We start from the raw sequence: 20,859 nt of genomic DNA on the forward strand, positions 1-20,859 counted from the left end.
AGCTTGTAATAATGTTTTCTAATTGTTCATTTATTATAAATGCTAAGTGACTTATTAGATTAATTATAGATTGTTGTTGTTGTTGTTTGTTAATTTAATAGTTACCCAGGGCATATGCCTAGTTTGAATGTGTAAGGCTGATTAAGGTTATGATAAATGACTGGTGTGGTTCAGCACAAACTGGAAATGACAGCAAGATGGATCTATCACACAAGCCGCTTCATGCCAGGTGGTTTTGTGACATTCTGAATGGACAGAAAGAGAGATGTATGTCTTTAGGGTCAAGGGTGGGTGAAGCAAGCATGGGGCATTAGATGAGCGGAGATTAAACATCTCCTTTATCTTTTCAATGGGATGTAACCCCCACCATCACCTTCACCTCTCTCTTATTTATCTCGCCTTGTAAGACAGGGATATTCAATCTAAAGCTTAATGCCTGAACTGTTTTGAAAAGCAGGATTACAATGTGAATTTATTTAATTGAAGTGAATGTTATAGGTTATACGTGTCATAATGTAATTTGTCCTTCATGCCTGTCTGGCTTGATAGTCGCTTTTTTGCACTCATGAAGCTCTTCACACCCACCACTCTTAGCTACAGCATCACATGCTGCTGTTCACTACTGAAGCATTCAAACCTCAGAAAAGACACTTTAGCAGGAGAATCAGCTTCTCTTTTCACTCTTCTCACTCATTCTTTTACATCCACTCTTCTTGTATTTCACTCTACTCTTATTTAGTCTCTGACTGAGTGGCCTTTAAAGCAAATGACCCTCGCTCAAATGAAAGGACAGTGTGAATTGGGGATAATAACAGTTAGGTGTGTATTTGTGGTGGTCAGTAATACAGTGCAATTCAAAGCAATTCAAATAGTCCAAAAAATAAAGCACTTCCTCTCGCCTTTAGTTTAATTGCATGCACAAATTGGAAGGGGGGGTTATTATATATAATTCTGTTTTTGCATATTGCAGCTGTGTGTGTCTGTATTAGTATGTGAGTGACCAGGACAAGGAATGCCTAATGCATGCACAGCTTTGATCTTTAAATGCCTGCATTTACTTGAATTATACAATTATCAATAACATTGTTCAAGTTCATGCTCAAAGAGAGAAAGATAGAGACGAGTATCTGAAAACACATTAGAAATCATCAAAATGCTGTCAGTATTATCATCATGACCATTCTCTTTTGTGTCTCTCTATTGAGTTTCAGTCTAAATATGTCCACAGCAAACCTGTGATGAATTAATTATGAGGAACACCTGGCAGATCTCTCTATAGACTGTAGTCTGAGTCAGAAGAGCCCACACTATCACATACAGAAACTGTGCTAAAAATATATAACTACTCTTCAAATGTTTGGGGGTCAGTAAGTTTTTTTTGTTTTAGTTTTTTTTTTTTTTTTTTAAGAAATTATTCAGCAAGGATGCATTAAATTGATCAAAAGTGACATTAAAGGGTTAGTTCACCCAAAAATGAAAATTCTGTCATTACTCACTCACCCTCATGTCGTTCCACACCTGTAAGACCTTCATTCATCTTCAGAACACAAATTAAGATATTTTTGATCAAATCCGATGGCTCAGTGAGGTCTCCTTGCCAGCAAGATAATTAACACTTTCAATGCCCAGAAAGCTACTAAAGACATATTTCAAACAGTTCATTTGACTACAGTGGTTCAATCTTAATGTTATGAAGCGACGAGAATACTTTTTGTACGGCAAAAAAACAAATAACGACTTTATTCAACAATTTCTATTGAAGGCCGATTTCAAAACACTGCTTCATGAAGCTTCGAAGCTTTACGAATCTTTTGTTTCGAATCAGTGGTTCGGAGCTCGTATCAAACTCCCAAAGTCACGTGATTTCAGTAAATGAGGCTTTGTTACATCATAAGTGTTTCGAAATTTCAGTGGTTTACGTGACTTTGGCAGTTTGATACACGCTTTGAACCACTGATTCAAAACAAAAGATTCGTAAAGCTTCGAAGCTTCATGAAGCGGTGTTTCATGAGATATTGTTAAATAAAGTTGTTATTTTATTTTTTTGGTGCACACGAAGTATTCTCGTTGCTTCATAAACATTAAGGTTGAACCACTGTAGTCACATGAACTGTTTTAAATGTCTTTTGTAGCTTTTTGGGCATCTGAAAGTGTTAATTATCTTGCTCACTGAGCCATCGGATTTCATCAAAAATATTTTAATTTGTGTTCTGAAGATGAACGAAGGTCTTACGGGTGTGGAACGACATGAGGGTGAGTGAGTAATGACAGAATTTTCATTTTTGGGTGAACTAACCCTTTAAAGACATTTACATTGTTGCAAAAGATTTCTATTTCAAATAAATGCTGTTCTTTTGAACTTTCTGTTCATCAAAAAAAAAAAAAAAAAAAAAATATATATATATATATATATATATATCATGGTTTCCACAAAAATATTAAGCAGCACAACTGTTTTCAACATAATAATAGGAAATGTTTCTTGAGCATCAAATTAGCATATTAGAATGATTTTTGAAGGATCATGTGACACTGAAGACTGGAGTAATGATGCTGAAAATTCAGCTTTGACATCACAGGAATAAATTACATTTTTGAATACATTCAGATAGAAAACAGCTATTTTAAATTGTAATAATATTTCACAATTTTACTGTTTAACTGAATTTAATAAATGCAGCCTTGATCATAACAAACCCCAATTTAATAAGCAGTAGAATTTCCTGTGTGAGAGAACAAATGGAGAGATATATTTACTATGAAATGTTGCAAGAAAACTAATCTTTCTAGTGAATTAAGAAGGTGAGGGATTCCTAAAAATGAGGATGAGTGCACGTGAATGAAAGATACATATATACTCTAATAATACAAGTTTTTTATGTCTACATATTCTTCTCATTCTGGCAAAGCTCATCAAATGTTAAGCAGTGCTGTTTCTCTATTACGTAATGTCTTTTCAGTGACTATATGGAGCACAGGTGGTGTCAGCTAAATGCATTATATATGAGGGTCTAATGTACAGACCACCAGCACTTCAAGATCCAGAATGATCACCTGAACCAAGGATACTGAAATAGCATACCAACATTGTACACATACTCTTTCTACAGTAAGATATTGTGAATTTATGCATAGACTACCCGTTTGCCATTATGGTGAAACTACATCCCACAATGCAATGCACTTGACCTTTCATTTCCAGCGTGATGGATAAGTAAAATGTAAACTAATAGTTTTTTTTTTTTAAATTGAGTAATGCTCACTTGCAACATGATGAGGTCATGTGACAGTAATGTAGTGTGCTACTGTTTAAAACATGTAGTAGAATTCCTACTGTTTTTTATAGTGTATTCTGGACAGTATTTGAGGATCATATTTAATATTTTGAATCCATGATTGAAGATTAATATTTCTAACATTATTTTGGCATGTAATAATACACTTTATTCATATTTTACAACAAGAATACTCTGTCTGTGTTGAGTATTTAATGTATTACACAGAATAAAAGCAGCCGTTTCTTGTGATCAGTGTGAGGGTGAGATAGTAATGTGATGCTCCATGTGATAATTGCATGAAAAATGTAGATTTCCTAAGACTCTGAAAGTCCCCTAGAGAGAGGGAAAGATCTGTCTCTCTCTGGTTCTTGTTGTTTTCCTTCTGCCACTTCTGCCATTGACCCAGATTTCCTGGCACAGCATGATGGCATTTTGGCAAGATACAGAGAGAGCGAGAACAAGAGAGAGGGAGAGACAGAGGCTTGAACACCCAACAGAGGTTGAGTGGAGTTCAAACTAGTTTAATCCCTAAAATTGATGTGGTTAACATATGGTTTAAGGTTGTACCTAACCTCTGGAGTGTAGCTGTGTAGTCTGAGCAGGGACTGGTCATGTATCTGCTGCACTGTAATCACACAATATAAGCTCTAATTATGGGCTGACGTTAATTACCATGATTCTGTTTGGTCTTGTGAGGTGGAATGAGTCCTTTTCCTGTCTGGGACTCTCCAGATTTCTCTCCAGATCTCTGTGTTTGTTTAATTCTTTCCTCTGTCTTATCTTTTAACTAATCTGACCTGATTTTCAATCTCTGTTTTATCACCTTCTGTTACAGATTTAGTCCTAACTAGTGACAGGGCGAATATCCACAGGAAAGACAAGTAACAAATTACATATTTTTAATATCTCAATTCTTTCTTTCAGACAACAATGACATTAAATGGAGAGCAAATGGAAACTTTTGTCTCTTAGATTAGTCTCCTGTGATAAAATACCCTAGTAATCTCACATGTATCCTCTCTTAAAGTTTCAGAAGAGATCTTAACAATGTCTCAAAAAAGACTCTGGTTTGCCAAAGTATGTGGCCAAATGGCAAACCAGTGTTATTACAGTATTATTTATATACTATTTTAATACTATTATACTATTTGAAGTACCTTTGATTTTTATATTTTCAATTTTCATTTTAATTTGTTTGATTTTTAGTCATTTTGTAATTTTTTTATAGTTTTTTTTTTTTTTTTTTTTAATATTACTATAACATGTACTATTTAGGTTTAACTTATTTTTATTTCCGTTTTAGTCTGTTTTCATTTTTATTTAAATTCAAGGTAGTCATTTTAGTGCTTCAACTTATTTTAGGCAACATTTCTAATATGTGTTTAGTTTAAATTTTTCATATAATTTTTATATTTTATTCCATCTTTTTTCAATTAACACATTTTTAAAAACAATAATTTTAGTTAACGATAACCCTGTAAAACTAACTCAAACGTCTCTCATCAAAATCTTTCAAGACTCAAATAATTTGAACTATACTGTTTTAATTATTTTATTTGTTATAAATTGTCATAAAAAGTTTTAAGAGAAATATCTGAAACACAGATGTGATTCCTAAAATAAACAACCCAGTCTCATTAGAAAATGTAAGCATTTTACGAGGTGGCGATTTCGTATGAATTTGCACAAATTTTGTATGAATGTAATTCATACAAAAAATTAACGATTTTTATTAAAAAAAAAAAAAAAAAAAAGTATGCATTAAGCTCCACCCCTAAATTTAACCGTCAGTGGAGTGTAAGCAGATTGAATGGAAATGTACAAATGAGATAATACAAATTCATACGAATTAGCCACCAATTCAGCAAAACATAAAATAATTATGAATTGGCATGGATTGTGTTGAAATAATTCAACTGAGAACTCCATTAACTCTTCTGATCTATCAAAAAAACCTCTGCGCCATAAATGTGCGCCATTTTTTTTTTTTACACTTTCGCCTAACAAAACAGTTTTGAGTCACAGAGTGGTCGTGTGCCTATGAAGTGTATGTTTACTGAGAGCAGGTTTGATTTATCGCTTTAATTTTTTTCACTATGTCTGCTCAAGCTGCTTGTTTTTCCCCACTTTCACCCTTAGGAAACGCACACCCTTCCTTCACATAGAGCGCTGCAGCCAAAACATACCTCAGTACTATATCGGTGCACATTCCCCTTAGAGCGACTGAGAACAGAGAACGATATTTCCAGCAGGTTCACTCATAATCTGCGGCGACTGTTTGCCTGCATCCTGTGTTTGTATTTTTTCCGCCTTCCATTGGTGTGACAGCTGACTTATGTGATCTGGCAGAGTAATTACAGTGGACTGGAACTGCTTCATACACACAAAACACACTGGCTTCATTTGATGCCTGCCATTATTTGTTTGCTAATTTGTTTACCTTGTTGTGTTATTAATTGTTTGCTTGCGAACATATGTAGACCTCAGATGCAAAGCAGACTGCAGAAGAAACCATTTGCTGTCTCTTTTCTAGTAAGTTTGCTGCAGTCAACAGGGATGCTCTCATTTCCCAGCTTTCCTCCTCTAGAATGACCTCTGCATTAGTGTGGAGTATGATTGATTTAGGTGGAGGGTTTCAGTCTTGTGGGATCTCTGCCTAGCTGGTCAAAGCACTGATAGCACTATAGCAGCTAAGCTTGAGAATTGGGTTTGGTCTTAAGGGGAGGTTTACAGTCTCAGCACTCTGGGATTTCTAGTACTACTGCCTTAAATACATGATTATTAAGAGGAATCAACAGATATTTTACACGCTTTGTTCATTTCTCTTAGAGTGACTCATTCTGTAGGCCTCTACACAGCAAAATCAGATAATTAAGCGATTAATTGATGAATGAGCATTAGTGATGAACACCTGCTGTTAACAAGCAGAATCACTGAAAAAAAGATAATCCTCCTCTGCTGAGATCTTGAGATATATGTCTTTTATCTTCAGGTGATTTCATCTAAGACTGTGGCTGAAGTCAGTTGTAGTTCTTGTGTTTCTCTTTTCTTCATTGATTCTACTTGTTAACAGCAGGTGTTCATCACTAACGCTCAAGCATCACTTAATTAATCGCTTAATTATCTCATTAACTTTAACTCTGCTTCAGTGTTACTTTAACACTATTTAGAGAGGGACCATATGTACACCGAGCAGAGTTGATTTAACTCTGGTGATTTTGCTGTGTATAGACCATTTTGGCAGGGATGTACCCACCATTGAGGTCCGGACCTCGGTATTTTTCCCAAGGAGTATTTAGTAAAGGTTGTGAAATAATTGCCTAATATTAACTCTACATTGTTGCTGCAAGATATTACACAATGCCAAGATAACCAACCTTCTCATCTGAGCTGCCTTAACGGTCAAATAGTGCTCGTCAATGTCAAAATGTTTGAGATGACCAATCAAATCAAAGTAGACGGGCTTTATGTTTGCAGAAGTTGCTAAGTGCAAATTCCAGCGTGATGCTTCAGTTTATAAAAGTGTGAGATAAGACGGAAGTAGCTAAACTACACATTTCATATTTGACAGCTGTTTTACGGTAGAAATGTTAAATGACCGACAGAAATAATCAGGGATGCAAACTAATTTTCCCATTTGCGATGTTGGTGTTTGTAAAATGCGATGTGTTTTGTGGGCGGAGCCTACCAGGTGGCATAAAGTGACAGCTCTGCACTAGCAGTCTATGCAAGTAATTGTGAGTTATAAAGTCCAAATTGCAAGATATAAACTCGCAATTGTGAGGAAAAAAACATGTTATAGGTTTAAATGTTATCTATGTAAAATGTTATAAATTTAAATATTATTTCATGTTGTAATTGTAGAGCCAATATATTATGCCCTCTATGAACTGCATATGTGAATGTTATGTAGATTGATTGTTTACATTAAATTCATGAATTAATAGTAGGGTAATCGTACAGTCTTCAACAATGGTATTCTACTGTGTCACCACAGTGCGTGGGCAATTGCAGTGATGTAACTGTGATGTTTACTCCCAAATGATCAATAGTGATGGACACTTTCAAAACACTGCTTTGTGAAGCTTCAAAACCTTTGTGAATCATTTGTTTCAAACCAGTGATTCAGAGTGTAAAACTGCTGAAAAACTGAAAGTCACATGATTTCAGTAAACCAAGTTTCGTCACATCATACCTGCTTGGTCGGCGATGATCTCTATGAACCATGGTTTTTGCTTGATCTCGGATCCATTTTATAAATTTGTAGACATTTTTAATGACAGATTAGTATAATAAAATGGAAGTGTTGTAGTTAATAATCTCTTATGGGGCTGATTAATCAAGCTCTCAAATAAAAGACAAAACAAGCCCTACAATTTAATAAAATAACACATATGTGACCCTGGACCACAAAACCAGTCATAAAAGCTGAATAAATAAGCTTTCCATTGATGTATGGTTTGTTAGGACAGGACAATATTTGGCCTACTTGAAAATCTAGAATCTGAGGGTGCAAAAAAATCAAAATATTGAGAAAATCACCTTTAAAGTTGTCCAAATGAAGTCCTCAGCAATGCATATCCACTCACAAAAATACATTTTTTATATATTTACGGTAAGAAATTTACATCTTCATGGAACATAATCTTTACTTAGTATCCTAATGATTTTTGGCCTAAAAGAAAAAAAAAAATCTATAATTTTGACCCATACAATGTATTGTTGGCTATTGCTACAAATATACCCGTGCGACTTATGACTGTTTTTTTGGTCCAGGGTCACATATTATACAGACACTTTATAATTAATGGTATTAAATGATTTGTTAATTGCTTTTAATAAATAAAACATTTGCAATTGGTTTGTAAAAGGTGTTTTTATGCACGTTTGGGCAGCTTTTGTTGCATTTATATTGCAATTAGTTCAAATGATTCAAAGTTTCAAAAACTTAGTTTCTCACATCACTAGGCCTCTTCTCACCATCCCAACTGTTTCACCCTCCATTTTCCTCATGTTCAAGGACACAGAAATAGCTATTTCCTTAGTGAACAAATAAGCAATTAATAGCCAATAGCTTTTAGTTTAAGTCGCAGCCTGACAAAACCACACTTGACAGCTTGTACGGAGGTCAATTATTTTGCAACCAGTTGATTGTTAGGAAAGGAAATGAAGGATAAATGGTGCACAATGAAGCTCAACCAATGACACACAAACTACAAATGCTACTACTCTATACTTGCAACTGCAGGTGATATAAGAGGAAGGATATTTTTCATGTTTAAATGTATATCTGAAGATAATTGTGTAAACTTGTATGGGTACACTAACATATAGATAACCTCAGAACAAACACAAATGGACTACAAGCCCGTAGGAGTGTAAAGAGACAGTTAGCTCACGAGACGAGACACAAGATTGAGTTCACGAGATGAGACGAGATTTTTACACAGTATTTTTAAGAAATCCTCAATGAAATACATGAAAGTAAAAGTCAACAATACTCAAGCACTGTAAAAGGTTTTGCCACAAACTCAACTGAATGGCTTCTCTCCAGATTTCATACGAGTCTCTTCAAACCTTACTGTACATGATTTATGAGCTTCTACAACTTTTGACCTCCTAACTGAACTCATTTCCACAAATTGATCATAGAAATAAAAACATTATAAATAAAAAAAATAAGTATTTTTTTTAGTGTTATTAAGTGCAAACAATAAGTGCAACCATAATCAAAGTACTCTCAATATTCAAAGTGCAAATTTATACTTCAAGCATGAAACTGAGCAAAGAGATGGTTACAACTACACAGCTCAGCCTAAGATACCTTTCATACTGTGAGACATTTGCATGCATCAAGGAGCCGCTTTATTAAAATGAGGGGTATTGAAATCGCGCTTGAATGCGTGCTTGCACGTACTCTGTGAACAGGGAGTGGCGGTGCTGAGGGCATATTCTACAAGATAAGACATTTGTCAGATGCTTAGGCTCTGTTATGCAACGAATCCTCCGCCATGGTCTTGTCAGTCATCTCATCACTTTCTCTCGTCACGTGATCAGTGAACTCTGATTCCTGCTGCACTACGTACGGCTCTGCAGCTTATTAAATGGTTTTTATTCATATAAAAAGCAAAACGGCAGTAGAGGTGTAATATAAACTTAGCAGTGGCAAATTCTATCGTAATTTCACCCTCACACTCCCGTCATGGCAATATCACGAGACAGCTTTTCGCCTCGACGAGAAATCTCGTCACATTTTAATCTCGCGAGATTTGAAACTCGAGATCTCGTCACACCCCTACAGTTTTGATTTCACAGGATCTTTAAGGTACATAAACTGCAGCCACAGCTGCTTTAATGAGTATCGTCCATCTCAGAAAAAGCACAAGCACATATTCTCCCACTTAAAGGTGAGACTGTCTACCTGATCAATCTGTACTCTGTGAGAGAGAAAATTCCAGTGCAGGGGTTTACAAGATAAGCAGTATCACTCTCTTCTTACTTGACCTACATAAGCACCAGTGGCCACCTCAGCCTAGCTACTGATTTCCATCTAATCGGGATGAGCTTACAGAACATCTGACTCAGCATCAGAGCCAGTGAAGAGCTTGACTGTGCTATTGATGGGTTTGTGCGGGAATTAGAATCATCTTGAGTTTTGTATCAGCAATTACATTCAAAATAATGTAAGGCCAGGGTTTAAGATTAATGCAGAATCTCTAATGGTGGCCTTAGCCATATCACTGCTCCAAACCACACAATGTTGCGCGGAGAGCAATATTTTCCTATTAAAATTACTATGATTACTATGATTTTTCTCATAACAGTGTAGAACTATTGAGCTTGTTGAGGCTAATGTCGCTTGCTTAAAATTGTCAGAAAAACCCAATTATCTTTTAATTATTTCATAATAATAATTTTAGACTTATTTTAAGTCTAAAAGTATATTTGTGGTAACAACCTAGTCCCCACCATGATGTTAAAAAAGTACAAATAAAAGTCTAAGAATTATTTTGTTTATTAAACTATTATTTTTAAAGGAGAAAATGTCACAGTATAAAGCTGAACAGAAAAATTCTGCATTATTGCTTTTTGAGCAATGTTGTCGAGTGATGTTGCTTGGGTGCTTTCCCATTGAGAATGAGCAACAAATTTCAATATAAAGCATCCAGATAGAAATTTGTTGCCCATTCTCAATGGGAAAGTGCCCAAGCAACATTGCTCGGCAACATTGCTCAAAAAGTTGCCCCATGTGTCATCAGCTTGAGAGTTAGTTGACATGGGCTTTTCACACTGCACTTAACCCCGGGTTTTCGTTGTTCTAAACACCGCTTTTAACCCCGGGTAAAGGAGCGTTTCATACTTGTAATTTAGAAGCGGAGTTAGCGCCACTTTTTACCCGGGGTTATGAAACTCTGCTCTGGAGCATGATTAGCACCACTTTTGCCGTGTTAACCCCTCATTGCGGTGCCAACCTTGTACAGTGTGAAATGGAGTGGTGTTAGAATGTTAAAAGATGCTTAGCAACCAACAACCAATCTCGTGCCCAGTATTAACGTGCTTTGGACAGTCAAGGAAACACCGCATGTTGTATAACTTTCAGTGTTTGTATGGAAAAATGTCAAATAGCAACAGAAAACACGACAACTGGAGTGAAAAAAAGAGCTTCATTCTTACCTTTATAGTCTGAAAAGTCCATTCAGGATTAACTTGATACTACTATCAGTCAGCAAATTCTGCAATATACAGTATGAGGATGCGCAATGCTAAAGCCTTTATGTAAACATAAGTACCGAGTTCGTCTAATCAGTGACACTGTCACCGCAAATATGCAAATAAGGACTTTAACCCGGGGTTTAGGAATGTACAGTGTGAAATAGCAGCTTATAAATACTCAGGATTAACTGTTAACCCTGGGTAAAATATAAGCAGTGTGAAATGTGAAGCAAGATAACCCAGGATTTCATTTACCCGGGGTTTAGTATGACCCAGGGTTAAATACTTCAAGTGTGAAAAGCCCTATGTAGTTGCAAAGTTACTTATAATTAGTAAGTGTAACCATAATAATTTAAACACGATTCATGGTTTGAATCAAGAGAACACATTAATTGTGATGAATGGTGAATGGAAAATGACCGAAACTCAATAAATAGCATTTAAAAATAAAAATAAAACTTGGTGGGAAGGGTCTAAGTGCAAGCCAAGATCACATATTAATTCTAAAATGTAAAAATGAGCAAACATAATCACTTATTTAAACTCACTAGCTTGTTGTACTGTGGAGTTTGTCTTACCAATTTGTATGGGCAAGACAGCAGTGGTCGCAAAGTACACTATAACTCAAAAGTGTGTGTGTGTGTGCATGTTTATGCTCAGTGGAGAATGAAATGGAGTGTATTATTGCTGTGCATCACAGCTTGAAAGGAAAAACCCTCATATGACATTCAGAGCCACAGCTTTTCCCTTATGGTTTCTTTTTTTTCTTCTCTGCCTCCTGCATTGAATCACACTATGAATGCTAATGCCAGTGTCATCCCATTGCGACAGGAAATCTCTCTCTTTTTGAATGATGCAACTGTTTGGTCACTTCCTGTATCTCTGTCTCTCTCTCTGCACTCAGATTCAAATGTAAACTAGTTTATTTTCAAAAAAAGGAAAATCTTGGCAGACAGGAAAATGCCCCTGAAGAATATCACAGATGTTCTAATCCAGTGAACCCGACACCACACATGCATGCAAAAACACAGAAATGATCTTGAGTTTGACTTCCACGGTCCCTTTGTCAGCTGGTGTGTGTGTGTGTGTGTGTGGGAAGAAGGAATCCAGCTGGACCGAGACTCACAATCCACAGCTGGACATGAACCGTTACAACCTAGAGCTACATTTACCACACCACTCTGTCACTCTCTACTACAAAGGGGAGAGACTATAGTAATTTCCTGCTGCATCACATTTATGCATGTTAAAAGAATGTGCTGAGATTAAAGAGTGGAAATTATATAGCTTGATGAGTGCAGACTGAATATGTAAAAAAGTGGATCACAAAAAAATGCTCTTAAAACAGAAAGTGACTATTTAATTTGAATGACATCTGGTGCATTTAATCTGTTGTAGAAAACAACTAATCAATGCTAATTATTTTCTGCATAACTTTCAATTTCACATTTCAGATAACATATGAACAGTTATAATATGCCCATTATTCATCAGCCAATGTTAATTTGTGAATTGTGACAAGTATAAAATTATATTTGCGGCAACAACCTACTGCAATCCCAAACCCAGATGTAAAAAAAAGGGACAAAAGAAAGTCTAACAAGAAATTTTCAGCACTTTTATTTTCAAAATGTTTCTATTTACACAAAATCTTCTCATGTTTTTAATTCAGGTGAGGAAAGGTACAGAATTCAAGCTCAAAGTTGGCAGAGACATTCAAAGTTTCCTACACGAGGATAGAAAGAGTAAAAATTGTGTATTTATTTACAGTATATTTGATTTCAAGTTAAAACATTTAGAAATCTTCCTCATTTTCCATCTGACGTCATCTTTTTCATTCAAAAGAGATTTCAAACGGAAACAAAAAAAAAAATATATACACGCATTCTCTTTATAATAATTTAGCAGTCGATATTGACAACGATAAGCGACAAGGTGTTTTATATATTGCTAGGCATTAAAACAGTGCTGTGATGACACGAGTGATGGAGACCAATATTGTGAATGGAAAGGACAATTAGAGAGCTGCTCTCATGAAAACAACTCCTTTAAATCTAGAACCACCAACCACATGACCTTTTAAACTTCTGTCAGTGGTTTAAGAATTGCTATAAAAGTGTCTAATTGGCATCATTTACATTCTTCTGCTAAATTTGGGGAAATTTCAAACCATCAGTGGGGTTTGATGTAAGACTTCAGCATTTGATAAATTGAAAAAAAAGCTCCTGAATTAAGGTCATTCACTCTGTTTTTTCAGAGATCATGTGACCAATCTCAGAAGCATGAATGCCAAGACTAAACAGTTAAGGGACACTTGAAGGGACAGCACACCGTTTTGTCTGATATCTGTAAGTGAGCAAAGCCACAACATCAGACTCGATTCAGGAAACAAACAGGTTAAAATGGCTTATAAAGAAAGGACGGACTGATTACATTTGCAGATTTCACTCGTCCTCAAAATGTATTTTGGCTTCTGAAATCAATTACAATATACACTATATATTAAATTTGCACTTCATTTAACTTTATGAATACAGACTTAGTCATTTTTGTCCTTTTCAAGAAACAGGGGGGTTCAGTAGCTAACAGCAGACTTCTGAAAACATCTATTATTTCATTGCCATCAGTAGATGGTTCCTCAAAACCTTCCTACTTCTAAAAGATATCTTGCTGCTTTAATTTTGAAAAAGGCACTCTAGTGACCTTCAAAATGAGACATGAATGGGTTAAATGTAATATAAGATACAGTTTTGAGTTAAGAGGTAGCTGTGGGACATATGGCAAGGCTGTGACAGATAAAGAGGTGACACTTTCTGGGATATAATAGGCTGGGTTTATGACATCTGACCGTCTTTTTTGGCCAGACACTGAACAATTGAGAAATGTGTTATTCTGAAACTTCACTAATGTCCAATTTATAAAAGAGCTGAATCAACAAATCCTTATGGCTCGTGAAATGCATACAAAAATGTTTCCTCTAATGTTCTGTCATCAAAGCTAAGAAAAGCACCAGCAAAAAGGACTAAACTTCAGTTTCTGCAGCACCACTCCAACTGGATATTGGAGAAAAACATTACAAGCCACTACAGGGAGGCACACACTCATATTACAGTAACTGCATAGCTACATGGACAAACGGTCAGATTATGGATTATATTTTGGGATTATCAGATAAAATCTCACTAATCACAAAATCTCACTATGGCCAATTAATTAGCATTCAGTGTTTCAGTGTTAAACATATCTGTTTATTAATGTGATATCTGCATAATTAGTATTTTGTGAGGCTTTCAAATGTGTTCTGTAAAATAGGATAATGGGTTTTAATCAGGGTAGACGACGTTCAATTTGGCATGATTGAGGCTGTGAGGAATTGACGTACACTCCGGCTCTGTCCCAAGTAAAAAACACGTCGGTCCTGAAGTGCCGCTGTCCTGCAGAGTTTAGCTCCAATCGTAATCAAACACACCTGAACAAGCCAATTAATGTCTTCAGGATTACTAAGGCTACAGGCAGGTGAGTTTTTTTTTATCAGGGTTGGAGCTAAACTCTGCAGTACAGCAGCAATCCAGGACCGATGTTGCCCATCCCTGGTGTATAGGATGTCTCAAATGTCATTTTAGGTTTCGGAAGGGTGCTCATAAGTGCCCCCTTTAGGCCACTAGGCACCTTTTTGCTGAGCCCGCATTGATGCAGACTACTATCCAACAGCCTATGCAGCATTAGTTCACCAACCTTTTGAATCAGAGGAGGACCGTAAGGACATAGAATGATATTTAGAACAAGGTCTCAGTTCAGATTTTCCAACACACCCAATAGTACAACCTATTAAACTGACTATCCCTTACAGTCTTGTTTTCACATTAAATTAAAATTGGCGTCTACCCTAACTAAGGTCCATTAGCTTTATTACAGCATGATGATGGAGGATGGCGAGGTAGACATAGTAAAAATAAAGAAGAGGATTGCAGAAGATACACCCAGCAACATGTCTTCCATAGAAGCATGGGGCAATAATAAAAAATTATAATAAAAATGACAATTACACTTTAAAATTCATGAGGACATCCTAGCCAAGGAATGGAGATTTTCGTGCTAGTACTCTAATGTTCAAACACTTATACAGTACAAAGTACCAAAGCAAACAAAACAACTGCTATCCTCTTACTCTACCACTACCAACGTGCTCTTCGTAGACATCTTCCGACATTATAATACGAATATCAAGTTTTAAATAAGGACAGATTTATAATGTAATATGATCAATCATATCATTCAGTCCTTTTTTAGAGAAATCCAGGGGTAGATTCTGAGTTTCATATTTTGGCTGGTTTGAAAATGGAAGATGGTCCCAAGTAGTAGCAGAGTTTATACAGTGGTTGAAACAAGCTTTGTTGTTTGATGATTGTCTGTGGAGATCATGAACATAAAACCAAATTGAGACCTTGTTGGTTTTAGGTGGTAGCACATTCCAGGAAGAAACTTTCTTTCTTTGATGTATCAAAACATCAAAGGCAAAAGTGTTCCATTGTAGACTTTCGAAAAAGGTAAGTTGTACATGAACTCGTAGAATCAATCAATGGCTGGTTATGGGAAAATTTTACAGCTACTCCAAGCAATGCTATGCCACTGGGCAGTTGAGAGTTTTACTGAAGGCCATGTTGAGGTTCTTGGTTTGTGTAGTTCAGCTGCATGCTGTATGTTCCCTTTATATCTACATGAATTCATTAAGACCTGGTGTCAACTTGGGTTTAGATTATTCAAGTTCTCCCATGGGGATCGAAATGGCTGGCTAAGCTGAGGAATGGCTGAGTTTAAGGAGAGGTCTGACTGAATGACTGTGGAATGGTGGACTTTAAAGTCAGGACTGGCTGGTTTACACTGGAATGATGGACTTACAATGTGAAATCTTGACAGTGGAATGGTGGACCTAAAGGAGAGGTCTACTCTCTCCCCTTCCTTGGCATTAAAGTGTGCTGGTTACACTGAGGTCTGGTTTGGAAACTCTCCAGATGCAGGAATTCTCCAAGGTCCCATTGTTGTAACCCTGAAGTCTTGTATTTAAGGTATGAAGTATGTATGTGTTTGTTTAAGGGTGTGTCTGTGTATATTGGCGTATGCGGCAGTGGATTTGTGTGGCAGTTTGTGTGGCGTGAGTGTTGACGGTTGTTTATTTTGTATAGTTTTTGGAAAGCGTCAGAAGAGGCCACCCTCATCCTCATTCATTACTGGTATCGAATCGTTCTTCAGTTCCCATGGATGACTCTTGCACTCGATGCTTGCACTGGCCATGGGTATGTCGTGTGGTGGAGCGGGAGTGGCGGGCAAAACAGGAAGTGATGGTTTGTGAGTTACAGTCACAAACTGAATCCTGCGAAGAAGAAAAGATAATTACTTGATTCAGGGTTTATGCTTTGGAGGAAGAGGGAGTTTGTCTAACACAATTAGTTGTTTATGATTAAACTCACCTCCAAGGTACTAGAGTTTGAGCTCATTGCATCCTTTCCGGTGGCTACCAACTCGTCTCTTTGTGTTTTCATAAACCTCTTATTGACGATCTTCGTGATATTGTCTGTGCTGATCAAGGCTCCAGGTAGGCATTCAGGCTTCGGTTCATCCATTGTGCCAGCTGGTACAGTCCTGCCACAAACATTTCGAAGAAACTCCTGGACCATGCCGTACTTCTGAGCTCCCGCTTCTCCCAGACCGATACCTATGCTAGGACAAGAAGGTTTCCCAGCGGCTTGTCTCTCTGGGCATGGATCTGCTTTCCATAATGATTCAACACTTCCGGAGTGTTCCACCACACTGAAGAGACTGGTCAAGCCATCATTTAGTCCACTAAGCACTGGGCTGTCACGCGTGGTGGTGGAACGTGCCCAGGCAGAACCGTTCTGAGATCCACTACGGTTATGCAGATTCCAGACACTGCGATCCCTTGAGGATGTTGAGGAGGTCTCAAGTTTGGAGGAGGAGGTGGAGACCCTGCGGGTGAGCTTAGGCGAGCCATATTTTGGTGAGCAACAGGGTCTATCTATGCGACTGTGAACTTTCTCCAGAGATGAAGAGATCTGTCGGGAGCGTGCAGATGCAAGTGAGGTGGATGGACGAGGAGACCATGCTTTCCCTGGAAGGCCTCTAGTTGTTGAAATGGGGCCATCAGTTTGTAGGCCAATGCTGACAAACTGTGCTGTCTGTGTTCCAGTACTAGAAACACCAACTGTCTGGCTCCCAGTATCTTTGCTGCACTTCCTCTCCAGGGAACTGGAACGAATGGCCTGTCGTACACAGTTTGTCATCTCCTTCATGTCATCGCTAAGGTTGCCTGAAATTTCCAGTCCATGGAATGGTGCAGAACCTCCTGTCCGTCCTTCAAGCAGGTCTCTGTGCTGCTGTGAAAGTGAGCTCAACCACTGCTCGTAAGAGGATGAGGAAGTGGTGGATAACGGTGCAGATACAGCAGTCTGACCTGATAGATCTATCATGGCTGCATCCCTAGATGATAGTCCTTGCTGGGGATCCTGGTGGGCCTTTTCTTTGACTGGCCTACTCTCCATTCTCCGCACTGTTGGAGGGCTGTAATAGATGCGAATACCCGTCTTATCTGGAGCGGTGTAGCTTCTCTGGATGTATTCCTTGCTTAGCTCCAGTCCTGGGAAGCTGCTGTTAGAGTTGGTGCTTGGGCAGTCCCATGTCTTAAACTGGTCACCCTTCTCCAATATTGCCGAATCACTGGTCAGGTACTTCCAATTCTTCTTGTTGAGATCACTTAAGTCGGTGCGAGCCAGAATGGAGACAGGAGCAGTAGATTGGTGCTGTGCAACATTGCACTCTTTTTCTCCACTGATCATGTGACCAGGAAGGAACAGACTGGTGTCCAGCAGACTCTTAAATTCAGAGAGGGCAGAAACTGATTTGGTCCTGTTAGGAGAGAATGGAGATTATCATAAAACAATCACGTCTGATTAAAATGGGAATGCAGTTTAGAGCTTATTGAAGTCATTTTACCTTTGCAGTACTGAACTGCTCGTGGCTACATCTGCTAAGGTTTCCTTCTCAGACATTTTATCATGAAGAGACTGAAAAGGAAAATGATCTATTTTAGTGAAGTTTTACAGCATGCCATGGTCATCCTCCCAACACAGTACTCCCATTCATTCATGTGGTATTACTGAGTCAGCTGATATTCTCTTTAGGAAATGAGGTCATTCAAAACAGCTAGTTTCCTCTGTGGGGGTAATGATAGTGGTGTGGTTCATCATGTCTATTTAAATGACCCAATTTCTCTCAATGAGGCATGTTATTAGACTTTTATCATTCAAGATCTCATATGAAACAAAGAAATTAGAGCACAAGAGCTTGATTGCCACAGAGGCAGAGAGTGAAAGAAAGAAGGGGGGAAAACTATATAGTCTCATCTCTTTTTCCAGCCTCATTACTTACAGTGTGGTTAGTACAGACACACTGACCACACTGTTTCAGGGTTCTTCCCAAATGGACAACACAAGCTGTGCACAGCCACATGGATATGCAAAACCAGCAATTCCAGATAAGTGATGCAACACACAGGGAGTCTGCCTGCCGGCGCTCTGTGGAAATGTTTAGAGATATTGTCATATCCGCCCATTATGTGAGGGGAGCCCTGAGTCAGTAAACGAAGTGTGGGGATGAAATATGTGTAAAAAATGTCATAATGACAATCTCACAGACCCAAATAAAACAGATTAAAAGGAAAAACATGAAAGAAAACATGAAAGCAGGGGAACAAGCTTTGGTAATACGAAGCATAGCTTCCCAGGTCTTTCACTAGACCATAAAGTTTATTGTTTACCCAAAAATAAAAATTCTGTCATCGCCTTCCTCACCCTCATGTTGTTCCAAAACCAAATATATTACTTCTGTGGAGCACAAAAGGAGAAATTCTGAAGAATCTGATGCTTTCAGAATTTCTCCTTTTGTGTTTAATTGAAGAATTTCCAAAAATGTACAGAAGAATCTTATTGGACGCTTTTTGGTGTTTTTGTGTCCCTTGAAACTTGAAAGTGACCAGCACAGTCATAATTTCTCCTTTTGTGTTCCACAGAAGAAAGTAAGTCATACTGGTTTGGAATAAAGTGAAGGTGAAAAAATGATGACAGAATTTTAATTTTGAAATGAACAAATCCTTTAACCCTCACATGACATCTGACCTGTGCGCCTTTGCTCTGGGCTTCTCGTATACGTTGTTCCCATTGGCTTCTTTCCTGGTTAAAGTGCTCCAAAAGCTCCAGCCTCTCTCGGCTCCAGTTCTTCTCACTGATTTGCAGTTGTTTGGTGAGGTCCATCACAGCAGCGTAAGAGTCCGCTAATAAGTGTTGATGCTCTTCTCGCTCCTTCTTTAGCGCCCCCTTGAGGTCTGGAGAGTCCTTTTCACCCCCAGCCACAGATGCCTTCCCCATCTTACCCTCCAGCTGATGACAAAGATAAAAGCACAAAATGAGAGACTGAGATAAAAAGAGAATACTTGATGTTTCAGAACCAGAAGAGTAACCATAGAAACAGCTCAATAATACACACTAAGCATTTGCAGTCAGATGTTGACAGCAGCACCATCCAGACATCATGATATTTTATAGATATTATTTGCCCAATACCATTAAATAATCAGATCAAAATGCAATTAAAGATGCTTAATTGAATAAAAGCAATAATTATGCCAGCAGCCATATCACTCTGTAGCCCAAGACTGGTTGCCCACTGAAGCTAAGCAGGGCTGAGCCTGGTTAGTACCTGGATGGGAGACCTCCTGGAAAACTAGGTTGCTGCTGGAAGAGTTGTTAGTGAGGCCAGCAGGGGGTGCTCACCCTGTGGTCTGTGTGGGTCCTAACACCCCAGTATAGCGATTAGGACACTATACTGTCAAAAAGCACCGTCCTTCGGATGAGACGTTAAACCGAGGTCCTGACTCTCTGTGGTCATTAAAAATCCCAGGATGTCCTTTGAAAAGAGTAGGGGTGTAACCCCGACATCCTGGCCACATTTGCCCATTGGCCTCTATCCATCATGGCCTCCTAATCATCCCCATATACTGTGATTGGCTTCATCACTCTGTCTCCTCTCCACCAATAAGCTGGTGTGTGGCGCAATATGGCTGCCGTCACATCATCCAGGTGGATGCTGCACATTGGTGGTGGTTGAAGAGATTCCCCCTTCCATATGTAAAGCGCTCTGAGTACCCAGAAAAGCGCTATATAAATGTAAGGAATTATTATTAATTAATTTATTATTATTATTATTATTAATTACATTTATTATTAACAATAATTAAAATAGACAATTCTTTTTCCAGGTAATATATTTTATTAACTGCAGGTTGTTTACAGTTAACAACATGAGTTGTATCAACACTATATACTGTATTTCCAGGTTTACAACAGCTTCAAACGTGACTCATCCCATTTGATTATGATATTTGGTTATATTTTGTATTATGTTTCCAGCAATAGTAATTTTGAAGCTGACACCCTCTTATCCTCTTTTGAATTCCTTCTGCTCTCTCGGTTGGAGCCGCAAATCTTTAGAACTCATAAATTTCATGAGCGCATGCGAGTTAGATTATTAAAACACAGCCTGCTGGGAACTCATCAGAAAATGAATGACTAGCTTCTCACGGTAATAACGCCTAATGAGCTTTGCTTTGGATGGCAATAAAAGGTTAATGGGTTGATGTGCTTTATTAAAAAGAGTGAAAGAAATTTGTCCCAGATACCTCCTCATAAACCCTAATGATTATGAGAAAGAAAAATTATCCAGAAATTCTTTTATTTTACATCAGACTGTTGATGTGGCATGTTTGCGGATTGTTATTTATTTTATTCACCTTTGACTC

The 20,859-nt window shown here is 37.8% G+C and overlaps 1 protein-coding gene and 1 long non-coding RNA gene across 4 annotated transcripts in view; one reads left to right on the top strand and one right to left on the bottom strand.

Moving 5' to 3' along the window:
• Window positions 1–20,859, top strand: part of LOC127504999 (uncharacterized) — a 100,538-nt gene that overhangs the window by 36,906 nt on the left and 42,773 nt on the right. The gene's annotated exons all lie outside the window — the stretch shown is intronic.
• The window catches only part of soga1 (suppressor of glucose, autophagy associated 1), a 56,886-nt gene continuing 48,622 nt past the window's right edge, over window positions 12,596–20,859 (bottom strand). For both annotated transcript variants that reach the window (XM_051880205.1, XM_051880204.1), the window contains exons 11-14: window positions 19,181–19,441; window positions 18,000–18,070; window positions 16,460–17,912; window positions 12,596–16,362 (exon numbers count right to left, since the gene is read on the bottom strand). In XM_051880205.1, coding sequence (XP_051736165.1) covers window positions 16,210–16,362; window positions 16,460–17,912; window positions 18,000–18,070; window positions 19,181–19,441 — 1,938 coding nt within the window. In that variant the 3' untranslated portion in view covers window positions 12,596–16,209. The remainder of the gene's footprint in view (window positions 16,363–16,459; window positions 17,913–17,999; window positions 18,071–19,180; window positions 19,442–20,859) is intronic.

The sequence above is a fragment of the Ctenopharyngodon idella genome, chromosome 22, assembly GCF_019924925.1.
Source record: "Ctenopharyngodon idella isolate HZGC_01 chromosome 22, HZGC01, whole genome shotgun sequence".
NCBI lineage: Eukaryota > Metazoa > Chordata > Actinopteri > Cypriniformes > Xenocyprididae > Ctenopharyngodon > Ctenopharyngodon idella.